Source organism: Danio rerio, chromosome 23, assembly GCF_049306965.1.
Source record: "Danio rerio strain Tuebingen ecotype United States chromosome 23, GRCz12tu, whole genome shotgun sequence".
NCBI lineage: Eukaryota > Metazoa > Chordata > Actinopteri > Cypriniformes > Danionidae > Danio > Danio rerio.
Window position 1 is genome coordinate 8,023,571 of NC_133198.1, and position 17,464 is coordinate 8,041,034.

At 34.7% G+C, this 17,464-nt stretch overlaps 1 protein-coding gene across 13 annotated transcripts in view; it reads right to left on the reverse strand.

The window, feature by feature from the left end:
• The window catches only part of myt1b (myelin transcription factor 1b), a 211,737-nt gene that overhangs the window by 177,986 nt on the left and 16,287 nt on the right, over positions 1–17,464 (reverse strand). For 7 of the 13 annotated variants that reach the window (XM_073939823.1, XM_073939820.1, XM_073939815.1 and 4 more), the window contains exons 3-6: positions 16,586–16,621; positions 12,197–12,279; positions 11,150–11,208; positions 5,551–5,652 (exon numbers count right to left, since the gene is read on the reverse strand). In XM_073939823.1, the coding sequence (XP_073795924.1) occupies positions 5,551–5,641 (91 nt within the window). In that variant the 5' untranslated portion in view covers positions 5,642–5,652; positions 11,150–11,208; positions 12,197–12,279; positions 16,586–16,621. Of the gene's footprint in view, positions 1–5,550; positions 5,653–11,149; positions 11,209–12,196; positions 12,280–12,376; positions 12,471–15,995; positions 16,079–16,585; positions 16,622–17,464 lie in introns of all 13 variants that reach the window. The other 6 variants (XM_073939813.1, XM_068216861.2, XM_073939811.1 and 3 more) reach the window with 5 other exon arrangements.

Sequence of the window (17,464 nt, forward strand, 5' to 3'; positions counted from 1 at the left end):
ATTGCTCCTATTAAAAACGAGTAATGTGAATTATTTAGCATAGCGTGAACTTACCCGAGTTGAGCATTTTTAATTAGGTCCTTACACCATTCAGCTCTTCTGATGGCTCTTAGTTCAAGATGTGTGTGGCTGGCATTAAACGCAGTGTGGTGTACGGTAAAATTTAAGTTTCTATTTTTTGACTTTGACTTTTTTTTGGCATTCTACCCCACAACACGACATGTTTGCTATTGCAACCGGTCTTTGGACTTGTAAGGGGAAACTGGAGCACTCGGAGAAAACCCATGCAAACACAGGGAGAACATGCAAACTCCACACAGAAATGCCAACTAACACAGCTGGGGCTCGGACCAGGAACCTTTTTTGCTATGAGGCGACAGTACTAATGACTGAGCCATAGTGTTACCTGTGCTGTAAAGTTGTACATTTTAATTTCACATTTATTTTGAAAGAAAAACAATGCTTTTTATATGGCATCCTGTTCTAAATGCATCCAACATTACCCATGTGTGCTTACTAGAATTGTTGATATTCTTCAGTTCATTAAGAGAGCGAGCACTGCTACTACATATACCATCATAAATTCATTCCAGTGGAAGAAGAGAAACATAAACAACAAAATGAGATCTCCACTTGAACGGCACAAAATGAGAATAGGAAAGTGCACTTCTCATTTATGGGGCCAAAATTAGCGTTGAAGTGCCGGCGTATTCTTTGCAATGCTGACACCTTGTGGCCAAACAAAGTCACAACGCCAGAATATGGGAAAGCTGACAGTGAGCAGCATGAAAGAAGATTTTATGTGATAGACACAAATCTATAAAAAACTATTACACATGAAGATGGTGAGAGGTGGTGTATGTGTGCAATGTGTGTACAGATCGAAAGTCAGGATCCATTGACTCCTTATGAAGTATCCAATATGTAATTTATCACTGATTACTAGGCCCAAACGGAATCTGCCTGGAATTCCACAGATTTCTAGCTCATCATTGATTCTGTTTATGTGTGTAAATTAACTATCTATCTATCTATCTATCTATCTATCTATCTATCTATCTATCTATCTATCTATCTATCTATCTATCTATCTATCTATCTATCTATCTATCTATCTATCTATCTATCTATCTATCTATCTATCTATCTATCTATCTCATTTAGACTATATATCCATCCATCCGTCTGTCCATCCATCCATCCATCCATCCATCCATCCATCATTTAATCCATCCATCCACCCACCCACCTATCCATCCATCCATCCATTGTTTAATCCATCCATCTATCCATTTATCCATCCATCTATCGTTTAATCCATCCATCCATCCATCCATCCATCCATCCATCCATCCATCCATCCATCCATCCATCCATCCATCCATCCATCCATCCAGCCATCCATCCACCTACCTACTTACCTACCTACCTATCTGTCTGTCTGTCTGTCTGTCTGTCTGTCTATCTACCTATCCATTCATCCATCCATCCATTCATCCATCTATCGTTTAATCCATCCATCTATTCATCCGTTTATCCATCCATCCATCCATCCATCCATCCATTCATCCAGCCATCCATCCACCTACCTACTTACCTACCTACCTATCTGTCTGTCTGTCTGTCTGTCTGTCTATCTACCTATCCATTCATCCATCCATCCATTCATCCATCTATCGTTTAATCCATCCATCTATTCATCCGTTTATCCATCCATCCATCCATCCATCCATCCATCCATCCATCTATCCATCCATTCATCCACCTATCGTTTAATCCATCCATCTATTCATATATCCACCCATCCATCCATCCATTCATCCATATATCCATCCATCCATCCATCCATCCATCTATCCATCTACCTGTAAGGCTTCAATGAAGAATGATGAGTCCATCATGAAGGTCCCATTTCTGCATCTATATCCTGAGAGCACTCAGCCCATTGAGTAAGTACTACATGCCTTTACAAACTGCACCTCGGTAGCCTTTTTTTTTCCCTCAATGGCTCTGATATGCACCCATTGAAAACAGAGCACTCAAGAATGGACAACAGTGACTCAAATGAAGTTTTTTTCCTCCATGCATGCCCAATAGGATCTATTCTGCACACTTTCTTCTCCTCAGCTATGGCCGAAACATTTGCTAAAAGCTTCTCTTCTAGGCCCTTTGTCCAACATACAATTCCAACCTCATGCTGCTTGTGTAGTGACCTAAGCATAATGAATTATTCACCTCTCTTCTTTGTAATTAATGGTCTGTGCTTTCAAGTGCATCTCTAAATTGGTATGTTTTATGGGGTCCTATGAAACCATTCTGCAAATGAGTCCAGCGTCTCACTGAAGGCCATACACAATGGTTTCTTCATGCAGAAAATCTAATTCTTAAATGCCAAGTGGGAGCAGTTGCAAGGAAAATGTATTTTTCTCCTACAATATATTGATAAAGTAAGGCTTTTCTTTGCAGTGAGATACTGCCTTGATGCTGTTTCGTCAATATGCATGCTATATGGCACAAAACAAAAAAAAGCGTAGGGTACTCATTAATAGGAAAATGTATGCAACTTTCAGAGTCATGTTTAATCCCAAAATCAAGATCAAGACAATAGGAAGTTTCAATTCATGAAATATGTAAAGCATTTTAAGACTTGTGTGACCAATTCTACATAGGCCATTGTAAATACACACTAAAAAGATGCACTGCCATTTCAGTTGATGCATTGCAACAGTTTAACACAGAAACGCCAACTGACCCATCCAGTGGCCTTCTTGCTGTGAGGCGACAGCACTATACTGCGCCATTGCGTTGCCCCTATTGTATATTACTAAATGTTTATTATGCTTACTTTATTTCTGAAGATATTATTAAAACTTACTTTATTTCTGAATATATTATTAAAACTTTATTTTTGAATATATTATAGTGACAAATCAAACAAAATATCAGGTAAATATATATAAAAAAACCACTATTATACCACAAATGCATTCATTTTAAAACTAATTTTACCAACAAAAAAGTCAAAAACCTTAGAGAAGGGGTAGACGTTATTAATATGTGGGGCTTAGTCAAAGTGCATAGATGCACCCTATTGAAGAATGAGTAAGAAAGCAGGTTATTATGTTTTATTTATCTTGTGGAAAAGCAATAGTGACCTATTTTTTAAATATTTGTAATTAAATATTTTTTCATGGCATTTTTGACAAAACTTAACAAACCCAAAAGACTTTTGAAAATAAAACAAAAAACGGTAACACTTTATAATAACTACACACTATAAATCATTTATTAAGCATTAGCAAATAGTGAATTCATTATCTGTTAAGTATTAACTCTACATTAATAAACATAATTAATAAGGTTGTAACTGCAGCTACAAATGCTGTATGTTTGACTTACAAACATATTTAAAATGTGCTTAATAATTGTATTTTTATACTTTGTTAATGATTTATTTTTCATTACTTAACGAAGTATTGCATTATTTACAAACCAGTTGTATTTAAGTGTAGTTGAGGGTTTTTAGGATCATTCAGAATGAGTTACTAAATGATTAATAAACTATTGAAATTAACGTTTATATATCTTATTATTCAGGCATATATTAATGGTTACTTTGCATGGTAATAAATGCTTTATTAACTCAACTTCATGCAGTTTTGTTACCTAATCTAAAGTGAGGAGAATTTATGCTTTATAAATCCCTTAAAAATGACAATTAAAGGCTCAGTTATATTCTAAACAGGAAAAATGACATAAACTACAATATTCAAATGAAACTGTTTTTTAATTGAAAAATAATTCTTTGCAACCTTATCTAAAATAAAATCACAGTTTAAACATTGCATTTTATTATATTGTTAAATTATCTTGTTGTTGTTTTATCCAGTTTGATGTCGTATTTTGACACTCCTGTTATATGGCAATGTTTTAACTCTAGAGTAATTTTATTTTTTTTGCAAAATATTATTGTTTATTTGTTTCAGAGCCTTTATTTGTGATTTATAAGGCATTTATAAAGCATGAAAAGTTCTCACTTTAGATTATGTCACAAAACTGTGTGAAGTTGAGTTAATAAAGCATTTATTAACATATTAGTACACTATTAGTATATGCCTGAATAATAAGATATATAAATGTTGATTTTAAAAGTTTATTAATCATTTACTAACACATTCTGAATTATCCTAAAAACCCTCAACTACTCTTAAATACAACTGGCTTGTAAATAATGCAATACTTAATATAGTAAAGTAGAATGAAAAATAAATTATTAAGTAAGTAAGAAAACACAATTATTAAGCACATTATATAGACCTTTTTCTTGGAATGCAAAATTACCCATAATGCTTTGCGTGTATGCACAAGGAGAATGCGAAGAACTTCCGGTCGGCAGCTGATGCGTGTAAACAGTCACATATGGACAGCTTTGAAACGACAGTTTTAATCTATTTTACCTGCTTTTATCATCTTTGAACTAACTCTGTTGTCCATCAGCACCATCTCCTGGACTGATCATTTAAAGAAATGCGATCTAATAGGATGGAAAACAGCTGCTGTGAGGCATTTTCCCCTCGTTGTCAGACGGCATCTTCTGCAGTTTAAATGAAGCCTCGTCATCGCTAAAGTCAACATTTTCTCTTTATTTCAAATATATAACCAGCCCAAACAAATGTAATTCACCAAAATGTTTGACACACACACGTAGCCTGTACTGTGCCACTGACACACTGATTTAATAACTGTGACAAAGTGAAAATATAGGCTAGTGTCATTTCGAAATGACAGAAAAACACAAACCGTGGTGAATACAACACACGAAATAAAACACAAACAGCTCGCGATTAGAATGAACAGCAAATCAGCCAGCAGAGTATCAATAACAGACTTTTATTGGTCATTTTTGTAAATTGCACGACTTTCATACCTGTTAAGTTACATGCCAGTACTCTGGTTTGCTCTCTCTCTGTGTGTGTGTGTGTGTGTGTGTGTGTGTGTGTTAAAGAGCCGCTGAGCTAACAGCTGACAGGCGGGGAACGCACACACCCACTGTATTTCTGATGGCAAACACGTGAACTAGGAGAACGTTTTTCGTATTTCTGACGCGCTTGAACCACATGTGACAGATTATAACGGCTTGAATAGACACATTTCTAAGTTGTGTGTCACAAAAACACTCTGTTATCCATTAAAAACGTTATTGAAACCCATTTTCAGAGCGCAAATTACCAGTTGTACACGCTTTAAACGGAAGTTTTTAGCATTCTACTGGAAGACGCTGGTCGCTATGGCGCCCTCCATGCAGCAGCCATGAAAAAGGTCTATAGGTGCTTATAAATCAAGAATACAGCATTTGTAGCAGTAGTTATAAACTGCTTACTAATTTTTACCAAACAACAAATACAAATAATGAATTCACTAGATGCTAATGCTTAATAAATGATTCATAGTCTGTAATTATAAAGGGTTACAAAAACATTTGGGGCTAGTGCCCTAGAAGCCACCCCAAACCTTAGACCTCAAAAGAATAATTATTAGTGCCATTTTTACCTTTTTCTGACACCTTAATATCTTCCATAACAGTCCCCGACTCTTTGGATTGACCGTCTGCTCTTTGATTCTGATTGGCCTCAGCATGCATCACTGGTCACTCTACAGGAAGACAAGAGACATCAGCTCACTCATTTTTCAAAACATCCTGAAGGGGGAGCGATGTGTGTGTGTGTGTATGTGTGTGTTGTCTATTATGGGGTTTAGAGGGAAGGTGGAATCTCCGTGCCATAAAGAAGATTGCTGGATCAAAGCCCACTCAAGGCCTCTCATCCGACCACTGGCATTGTGCCTTCAAGCAAATAAATTGACCTTTGTGTGCACCACAAGCTTCCTTCAGCTACTCCATGTCCTTTTCCTCCTCTTTCACTTGATGTCAAATTACAGCAGTGTTTTCCACTAATATTTTCTCAGCACTTGCTGTGAATGAGAAAAGTGCACCTGGTATCTTTTGTTTGCATTGGTCCTTTTCTCCACAGCACGCATCAGCACACAATCTCTTCCTCTGTTTGTTCTGTTTGTCACCACCTGGACAATCATGACTCACACCAAACACATTCTCCCATTCACATTTTATAAAATATCTCCAAGGCACAGTGCTATTAAACCCACTGTTTTTGCCTTACACAAAGCACAAAGTTGCATAAAACTGGGCAAAAGGTTAAACCCCTGCTTTATTAGAACCTGTACATATTGCGTTTGTGATCAATATTTAGCAGTGGTCTCTTTTGGCGAGTAAACAATCTGTAGTTGCTTTTTGTAATCACTAATACTTGTAATTGTTTTAAAACTCTTCATGCAGAAAGCACAAAAGCTTCACTGGACAATTTAATTATCCTCTATGAACAAACTTAATATAGCTTAAAGTAATCAAAGTAATACGCTTAAAATAATCTAGCTCCTGTTTATCTAAACAAACCTTCTGTCTCGCTACAATCCGTCTTTCGGATTCCGTCTCTCGGATAAGATGTTAAACCGAGGTCCTGACCGTCTGTGGTCATTAAAAATCACATGGCACTTTTCGTGAAAGAGCAGGGGTGTAACCGCGGTGTCCTGGCCAAAGTCCCTCTATCGGCCCTTACAATCATGGCCTCCCAATCATCCCCTTCCATCGAATTGGCTCTATCACCTTCTCCCAACTCCACCAATAGCTGGTGTGTGGTGAGCGCACTGGCGCCGTTGTCCTGTGGCTGCCGTCGCATCATCCAAGTGGATACTGCACAATGGTGGTGGTGTGAAGAGACCACCCCTCATGATTGTGAAGCACTTTTGGTGTATGGCCATACACAATAAATGCGCTATATACATACACATTACATTACATTACATTACAATCCAATCCGCTCTTTAAGATCTCAAAACTCAGGGCTTCTAGTAATACCTAGAACAGCAAAGTCGAGTAAAGGAGGTCAAGCTTTCTCGGTTATGGCTCCTAAACTCTGGAATAGGCTTCCTGATAATGTCCGAGGCTCAGACACACTCTCCCAAACCTAGATTAAAGACCTATTTTTAGTAAAGCATACACTTATTGCATCATTAGCGGTATGATACATGAATGTGCTCCACACAGGTTTCTTCATCTCGTTTATACACACTACGAACAGCAGCTACACTAATTATTTTCTTTTTTCTCTATTTCGACCTGGGGATACTCATCCTGAGACCCTCAGACTATGCAGCGCCACCGAATTGATAAGACAAGCGACAAGATGATCCCAAGGTTTGCATATCTTGCACAAGATGTTTGGCCAGTGGAGAAATGGTCATGCCCAACTGAGCCTGGTTTCTTACAAGATTTTTTAATCCTTCACTTTCGCCGATTGGTGAAGTTTTTTCCAGGCCACTGGCTTGGATGGTTCAAGATCTGTAGAGCTGCGCATCAATGGATTTGCTCTTTAGTGTTTAGGCTCTCAGTAGTGATTATTAATCACACTGACCTGAGCTAAACTGAACTGAATCTAAACTCTGAAAACTGAACTACACTGTTTCAATTTACTATGAATTTTCATGTGAAGCTGCTTTGACACAATCTACATTGTAAAAGCGCTACACAAATAAAGGTGAATTTAATTTAATTTACATAAGGCAACTTTTAAAAATACTTTAGGTGTAACAGTGGTAAACTTTGACAACACCACTGGTTTACAACGAAGCATTTCATTTGTACTGCTATTATAGGCCTACTTTTACGTTTTTGTGTAGCATTTTTTGCCAATTTTAAATTTCTAAATAATAAAATAGTGTACATAGACTTAAATTGTTGTCTGTATATATTAATCCACAGTATGTTCTGTGTTTCTCTATGAATGAATGGTGTGGTTTTGCTTAGACATACTGAAGCACATGTTATGCTCATGGTGTTATCAGTATCTGTCGTCTCCACAGAGCTGCTCTGACACTATTTAAAATATTTGACTGTTTTATGGTAATAATGTCATATTGTGTACACACAGAAAAATAATGTCATATTGTGTACACACAGAAAAATAATGTCATATTGTGTACACAAAGAAACTTATATGTCATAATGACAATCTGTCAAGTTAATTAGGTCTCTAGTAACTGTGTTTTAAGTATTTTCCCATTGATTTTCTGCATAAGCTACAAGTGGAGTGTCCAGAAATGTCATTGTGGCCATTGTGGGCATTCTAGGTCACTACACAATTAGGAACTGTGTTATATGAAGGTGTTATTTTTTTATCAGTTATCTTTTGGTACTGGAATATTAGTCAGTAATACTAAGTCAATGTGAATAAGTTACTTTGTGGGTTAAAATTAGTGTGTACTAAGAAAATTGTTTTCGATTCCATTCAGTTTTTTTTTTCTTTCCTTTTCCACATCAGTGTTAACTTGTCAATATATAAACTTGAACAAAAAATAATAATAAGACAACATGTTAAACTATGCAAGTGCTGTAATACTATACTGACATGTAGTATTTCCTGTAATTTTTTTCCTACTGGATAAAGTCTTATTTCTTTTAGTTTGGGAAAAATAAATATAGAGGTTTTAGGTTAAAAAAAGTATGATTAGAAAGTAAGTATACATTATAATCAAGAAATTATATACATTCATTATGTTTTTTCGCCTTAATCCCTTTATTAGCCACAGCGGAATGAATCGTCAACTTATCCAGTATATGTTTTTCGCAGCGGATGCCCTTCCAGCTGCTTTTTTTTTTTTTTTTTTTTTTAAGTTTATTTATAAACAAATTTTGAGAGGATCACGTGTTTATGATTGCTTGCAGCCGGCCCCGCATTATTCAATTCATGATTCCCCAATTAGATGATTCCTAAGCCAATATAAATACCCTAAGTTCCATTTGACAGCCACCCCATACACCTACTCCTTTTCTAGATGGGTGGCATGGTGGCATAGTGTATAGCACTGTTGCCTCAAAGCAAGAACGTCACTGGTTCTAGTCCTCACCAAGCCAGCCGACGTTTCTTTGCGGAGTTTACACGTTCTCCCCATGCTCACATGGGTTCCCCCCGGGTTCCCCGGTTTCCTCTCACCGTCCAAAAACATGCTACTTAAGTTAATTGACTAATCCAAATTGACACCATAGACATGCTCCTGGTAAGTAGTTATCTCTTAAGAGCAATCTCTATCTGTTCATTAGCTTCTACAGTAAGGGGGTTCTTGAGATCTACCTGAGCTCAAACTCCCCTCTTGCCTTGCAAACGAGAGAGAGCCCCGGGCTCAAGGATCTTATGAGTTCAGGGCTCTCTCCCGGGACAGCATGCCAAACAAGCTTTATAATCAATCATCAGCTAAGTGTGAACTCTTGAAATAATAACAATTTTACAGGAAGGCTATCCATTTTGACTTCAACAATATATTTACAATACTTAAACAAATATCACAACTATTAACACTGACTATAAACCTAGGTAAAAAATTGCTGATAAGTACATAATTTATATGATTTGTAAATTTATATAATGTTAAGTATACTTTTTTGTTTAAAAGAAGAATACAAATAGTACACATAAAAAAAAAAAAAAAACGTCAAAACTGTTATTTATTTTAGAGCAATTATGCTTTCATCTGGTCATAACATAGGTGGCAGATATGTTACTAAGTTGTTCAGATTATCTTTTTTTTTTTTTTTTTGGACTTATTGTTATATTGCCAAAAAGATAAAAACTTTTGGAATCTAGTAGGACATACTTCTTACAAAGGGTTTCTGCAGGTTACACTAAGTTAAATTTAATACTTTTAAGACATTTTTTAATTAAGTTTTAGACTCATAAAGTGCTAAACGATATTTCGAATGGCCCAGATAGAAAACATTTTTTGATCTATTAAAAAAATATATAATTTACTACATTTAGTAATACAATAATAATTTAATAATATTTAAAAATATATATTTTTGATATTTCTTTGCAAAATATTTTACATTTTGTGTAAAAACAAGCATGCTATACTTATATCCATACACATTTTTTTCAACATAAACTTAAAAAAAAAAAGTTTTAAAAGTTTTAAAAACTATAATAAACTAAATCTCTGCACAACAATCTGCCAAGGTCAGTGTCCTCATCAGTAAATACATGGAGCACTAATAAACAAATGTTATTGTTATGAAAATAATTAAACTACTATGATAAACTTATGAGTTAAAATGACATTTTTAAATAAACAGTTAAAGTTTTATTGAGATGCATTGTTGGTGACTGTTTGGCCAGATTGGGTAGCAATAAATGAACAAAGGAAATTTAAGTTTACAAAAATTTAAGACCTACAACACAATGTTTCTATAAATTTTAATTCTGGGATTTAAGACATTCTAAGACTTTTTAAGACCCTGCAGAAACCCTGCTTACAGTCACGTCAATGTTTCAAGACAGATCTGTTGCTCTTATTTAACACAGTGATGAAGGATAAAATAAAGAAATAATAACTTAACATCTGCAAGTTACTAGCATATTCTGTTTCAAACAGAGATGGCGACAGAGAGGCAAAAGCTTAAATAAATAAATCACCAACAAATCTATATTTGCATGTTTTTATTTCAAAATGGTTTAAATTATGTATGTATGTATGTATGTATGTATGTATGTATGTATGTATATATATATATATATATATATATATATATATATATATATATATATATATATATATATATATATATAGCATTTATAGGTCTGTGACAACTGACAAAGTATGACAATTTTGCAAATGTTTTAGTTTAGAAAAATTGATAAAAAATATTGAGCTTATAAAAACACAAACACAAACTTAATATATTAAATCCTAAATATCAACTCAATAATACGGTCATTTTATTTTGATGGTCCATTCAATAAAGTTAAATTTCATCTACATGCCAACTAATTGTCATAAGATTATAAGTAGACTGTTAGCTTGGAGTTAGGGTTAGTGGAAGTTGACATGTACTTCTAAAGTTTCTGATAGTTAGTTAAATGTCTGTTGAAGGAGCAGTATAAACATATTAAGCAGTCTACTAATGCTTAAATAGACCATCAAAATAAAGTGTTACAAATAATACTATAGCCAATTAGTTACTTTTTAAAAAAAAGTTTATAGAATTATCTTAGTAGAGATAAACGAGAAAATCCAAACCTACCTTAACTGAAAGTTTTACTGCAGTTTTTGCACATGTACTGTACTTCCTCAAGAGATGGTCTGAAAATGACACAAAGAGTACAAGCTTAACTTTTTTCATCAACTCCAACTCCTTCAACTTGAAACTCCAAATAGTTTCTGAGGAACCGTGACAGCAAAGATAGAAAAAGTTCTGCTTTTGAAAAAAGAAAAAAAAAGAAAAGAAAAACCTTTTCTGGGTGGTTTTGTTGGTACAGAAGCATAGAGGAAAATAGAAAAAAAAAGTCACAATGCCATCCTTTTAGATAGATAGGAGAGTTAAAAAAAATGAAAATATAGCCTGAGGCCCTGCACAGCGTACTTCCCCTAAAAATGCATAGTATCCGAGTCCTCTAGCAGTCTAATCTGCTTAGTTTAGTGAGCATAAACTTTAAATGTACATCATTATAAGTGAACTAAATAGAACCACAAATTTCCAATCTTACTTTTTGGTCTACCCTGATGTATTATGTCTCGGGATGTTCACAATCAATATATGTACTTCAATTAAGATTATAGAGATATGCAGTTAGCACCCCTTTTATGAATGGAAGACTTTCAAACTTTTCCCAGTTCAGTCTCAGGTCAGAGAAAGTTTAAGTAAGTAAACACTGCCAAACAACTCAACTGCTTTGTCCCAGACATAACTCTGGAGAAGTGTGATGTCTCATTGTGCAGCTGAAAGTTAAAAGTATGCAACTTCAGAAAGTTCAAAGTGACTTTAGCTGCATTTGTCCAGCGCCTCGGGCAGTGCTGACACACAGAGGCTCAGTTCAGCACTGCCGGCCGTTACAGCTGCATGTCTTGTGACTTTCTTTAAACAGCTTCTTTCCAGCTAACAAAAACTGATTTAACAAGGAAAAAAAAATCAGACAAGCCCCAAACTGCTTGACTGGAAAATACAAGACAACATAAAAAAAAAACAAACAAACAAAAAAAAAAAAAATCGAACAGTCATTTGCAATCAAACTTTCAGACTGTGAAAATATCACATAAGAAATCAAGCAACAGAACAAATATGAACACTCACCTTCACTTGTAGCATGCCATCTGTTGTTGTCTGTTAAAAACGGTGGGGTTCTGGGACAAAGTGAAAGCTTTGCTGTGATTTCCCTATGCAAACACAGAAAGGAGTTCACCTGAAATTCAAATCAAACTCATACAACAACCAATGTTTATTTATGTGGTGTCCAATCCTGAATTTGAATACATTTGCATATTTTTGGCACATGCTTCCAGGGAGTATATGCTCTGCTTGCTCTTACTTTACTATACCTAGGCACACTAAAGGAAGGAGAATTGTTCTGTGAAAAAGAAAAAAAAAGTAAATAAGCTGGAAAAAACATCATGGCTTTACAAAAGTAAGTTAAAGAAGACTCTATCACAAAATATATGTTGTGTTTATACTAGGCAAGACAAGACAGGGCAAGTTTATTTATATAGCACATTTAATGTGGTAACTCAAAGTGCTTTACATAAACAGGAATAAAAGAAACAAGTGTAAGAAAATAAAAAAAATGAATAAAAATGATTAAAAACATACAAATACAGATTAAAACTTGTTAAAAGTTTTTAAAGGAATAAAAAAAGAAAAAAAGACATACAGTAATAGTGCGATCTGTCGGACGTAGCACAGTGCTCATCCAGTAAAGGCACAGCTAAACAGATGCGTTTTCAGTTTTGATATGAATGTGACTACAATGTTGACGCACATTTTTGGGATTCCATTACAGTAATCCATCATGCTGCTGATAAAAGCATTAACAGGTTTCTCTAAGTTCTTTCGGGATACAAAGCATCTAATTCTTGCAATGTTTTTGAGATAGTATGCTGATTTAGTTACTGCTTATGACTACTTGAACTCATATCTGACTCCAGAATAACACCAAGATTCTTGACCTTATTTTTTGTTGTTTGACCCCTAGAGCCAAGGTATGCATTCACTTTGAGAAACTCTTCTCTGTTCCCAAATGCAATGGACTTTCTTTTTGTTTAACAGAAGAAAATTGCAATGGCCTTTCCCAGAGATGGGTTGTGGCTGGAAGGGCATCCGCTGCGTAAAAACTCACTGGATAAGTTGGCGGTTCATTCCACTGTGGCGACCCTGGATTAATAAAGGGACTAAGCCGACAAGAAAATGAAAGAAGTTGCAATAGCCATTATTAAGGTAAAGGCTATGGCAGTTGTCTTGGACTGAATTAGTAGAGGATAAATGGAGCCAAAGTTTCTGGGTAATAATAACTGTATAGTCAATCAAATTTCATTTATATTGTGAGCAAAAGGATTTAACACAGGCATGTCCAAACTCGGTCCTGCAGGGCCGGTGTCCTGCAAAGTTTAGTTCCAACCCCATTCAAACACACCTGGGCTAGATAATCAACCTCCTACTAAGCTTTCTAACATCCTTGCAGGTGTGTTGAGGCAAGTTGGAGCTTAAATCTGAAGGGCACTGGCCCTCCAGGACTGGGTTTAGACACTCCTGATTTAACAAGAACGCACTGTTTAATGCAAACAAGCAAGAATAATTGTTACATAAATATGAGTTTTTAAATTAGTGTGGGTAAATAATGATTTCAAACACATTAGAAATGCATTGAATTCTGACATAAGTGAGAAAAAATAAACATACAAGCACACAGCTTCATGCATTATCATACAGGGATGTGTTTCCTAAGCAATAACTTGGCTGAACTATCACAGTAGATGTATCTTTTGGTATATGCATGATGTAGTGACCGGTATATTTGCATCCTTAGTTTTCAATGGTTTTGGCAAACACTCGCCATATTGTTATGTTAAATGTACTGTAGTTTACTGTCACATGTAAAAAAGTAATTCAACATACTGTATATATAATCCACAATAAAATGCTGAACATTTCAAAACATTTTCATCTTTGGACATTCATTTTAAGGTTAGGGCTTTGTTGATCATTATTCAAATCAGTATTTAGACTCCATTGATGTTAAACGATTCATCCAAAATAAAAGCTTGTATTTGCATATGTTTGTATGTGTATCGTTATTGTGTATAGCAGGGGTCACAAATCCTGGTCCTGGAGGGCCGGTGTCCCTGCAGGGTTTAGCTCCATCTTGCCTCAACACACAATGGATGTTTCAAGTATACCTAGTAAGACCTTGATTAGCTTGTTCAGGTGTGTTTGATTAGGGTTGGAGCTAAAATCTGCAGGCCCTCCAGGAACAAGTTTGGTGACCACTGGTGTATAGAATGTAAAGAGATAGATGACCAAAAATGAAAATTGTTCTATCATTTACTCACAACTTATTTATTACAAACATGATTAGTTGTTGTTTCTGTTAAAAAAAAAAAAAAAAGATATACTATATTTTTTATACCATGCCTTTATTTATTGTCCTTACTGCATTTAGTTGTAAATGCTAATCACACATTTAATTATGTAAGTTTATATATATATATATATATATATATATATATATATATATATATATATATATATATATATATATATATATATATATATATATATATATATATATATATATGTTATATATATATAAGTCATGCACTGACAGTTTGAGTCAAATTTGTAATCCAAAGGTTTCAGGTTTCAATCTCAGTAAATGGGGAGAGTCAATACCATGACTGATGTGAGTAAGGGCAATTCAGTTCAGTTCTGATTCTGATATTCCACATTTTCTTCAAGATAACTGACTTTTTTTAACCATTTTCAAAGACGATAGATGTTACTTTACTTTGTACCCAATTTGTGGATAATTCCCATGACAAAAGATGAGAATGAGAATATTATGGAGTGCGTGTCAGTACATGTGTGAATCTAGAATGTCTATATCAGAAACCCCCCTGCAGGTGACACTGTTGCTCAACAGATTTCTCTGTCAGGTTGTTTGGTGATTCATCAGGGCAAAGATCCAACATCGGAGTGTTTCTGAGTGAAATGTATCTAAAGGTAAAGTTTACACCCCCAAAAAATGTACTTACCCTCTAATGGTTCCATTATTTTATGAGTTTCCTTTTTTTCTGATGAATACAAAAGGAGCTTTTTTGAAAAAAAAAAAATGTTTTAACCTGTTAACCTGTAACCATTGACTCACATAGAAAGAAAATCAAGTATTATGAAAGTCAGTGGTTACAGGTTTCAACATTTCTCTTTATTCATTGCCATTTCCTTCGGTTTAGTCCCTTATTTATCAGGGGTTGCCACAGTGGAATGAACCTCCTCATAATAACATATTTTGTGTTTCCAAAAAAAAAAAAAAAAAAAAAAAAACTCAAACAGGTTTGTAGCAAATGAAGGGTGGGTACAGACAGAATTTTTCATTTTGAACAAATTATCCTTTTACCTGTGGACTTAAACATAAAGGTGATGGGTGACAGAAAATTCTGTAATAATTTACACACTCTTAAGTCATTCCCCAGATTATAAGGCATTTTAATCTTCAATTCACAAAGTAAGAAGTTCGTAATGAAACCTGAGAGGTTTCTGAGCCTTTATTAATTGTCCATGAAAACAAAGTGTAATTTAAAAAGAGGAAATAATGCACTTTAAATGTAATCATTTTTAATTAATCTTCAATTCACAGGAGGGATGTGTGAAAATATGTTTAAAATATATTCAACACATATTTCTAAAACACTCCTAATGAAACTCAAGAGGTTTTTACACCTCTGTGCAGACTCATTTTATATGACACACACAATAAATTTAGGTTTTTATTTTTGGGTGAACAATCCCTTTAAAGCTTGGCTCTCACACTGATGTCAGACTCTGTCAAAAATGGCAAGAATAAGACTATAATAGTGAATTTAGGCCAGAGATGAAATGGTACCTTGACTGAGCCTGTCTCTGCCGAGATATTTGTGTTCTCATTTTCTGTTGGAGTTTGCGTTCTTTGCTGTCACTTTGGGCTTGCTAGTTAGGGAAATAAAAATCTGCCAATAATCGGTAAATAACACTAAACATATTGAGCTGAAGCACTGTAAGTTGAATAATTGCCCTGTTGTCTTGAAACAGCTGCTCTGTGGCACAATTTTGACTTGTCTAAATGTTTTAAGTTTCATCATAGATTATTTTTCTTTTTAACACTGCGAAGCTGCTTTAAAAAATGTCCACCATATAAAACACTGTTAAAATGAATGTGACTTGATGTGTGATTTAAATTAAATAGAGAATAAAAATATGTAACATCAAGTATGTTGTCTGATTCTTTTAATTTGCAGCTAATACTTTAATCGCGAACTTCTTAACCATAACAATTTTGTGTTGAAAGAAAAAAGATAACAAATAATTCAGTTATGTTGCAATGTTAATATTTAATTATACTTGGAAACACATTGACTTGGTGTTGTATATGATTTTATTTGACTAGTGTTGTATATGAATATTTTACATCAAAACATTCTATCATCATATACTCACCTTCATGTTGTTCCAAGCCCAGATGTTTTTCTTTTTCTGTGGAGCACAAAAGTTCAAATGTTCAAAAGTCTTTAAAACTGACACAAACATGCAAATATGATCCACAGCAAAATGCTGGATTTTCAATAAATAGCAAGATAAATTACAATAAAAAATTGTCATGTTTTTATTTTTTAAATGGAATCATAAAAGAAAATGTCAAATGCAAGTACAATTTGCAAGTGCCAAATGCAAGTAAACAATCAAGTGCATTTTATTTATAGCAATACTACCAGTTGTCTAGTGTCCGTTAAATTGATGCTAACATTGTTAGAAGATGTGACATGGTTCGGCATGATTTTCATTTTGCAAAGACCATATTATTATTGTGTAATATTATTAGGTACACCTTACTAGAACCAGGTTGAACCCCCTTTTGCCTTCAGAATAGCCTTAATCCTTTATGGCATAGATTCAACAAGGTACTGGAACTATTCCTCATAGATGTTGGTCCCTATTGACATGATTTGTTGGCTGCACATCCATGATGCGAATCTCTCGTTCCACCACATCCCAAAGGTGCTCTATTGGATTACGATCTGGTGACTGCGGAGGCCATTTAAGTACAGTGAACTCAATGTCATGTTCAAGAAACCAGTCTGAGATGATTCAAGCTTTATGACATGGTGCTTTATCCTGCTGGAAATAGCCATCAGAAAATGGTTACACTGTGGTCATAAAGGGATGGACATGGACAGCAATAATACTGTATTGATAATATGATAATATGATAATAAAAAAATATATCCTCCACACCATAACACCACCACCACCAGCCTGAACCATTGATACAAGGCAATATGGATCCATGCTTTCATGTTGTTGACAACAAATTCTGAC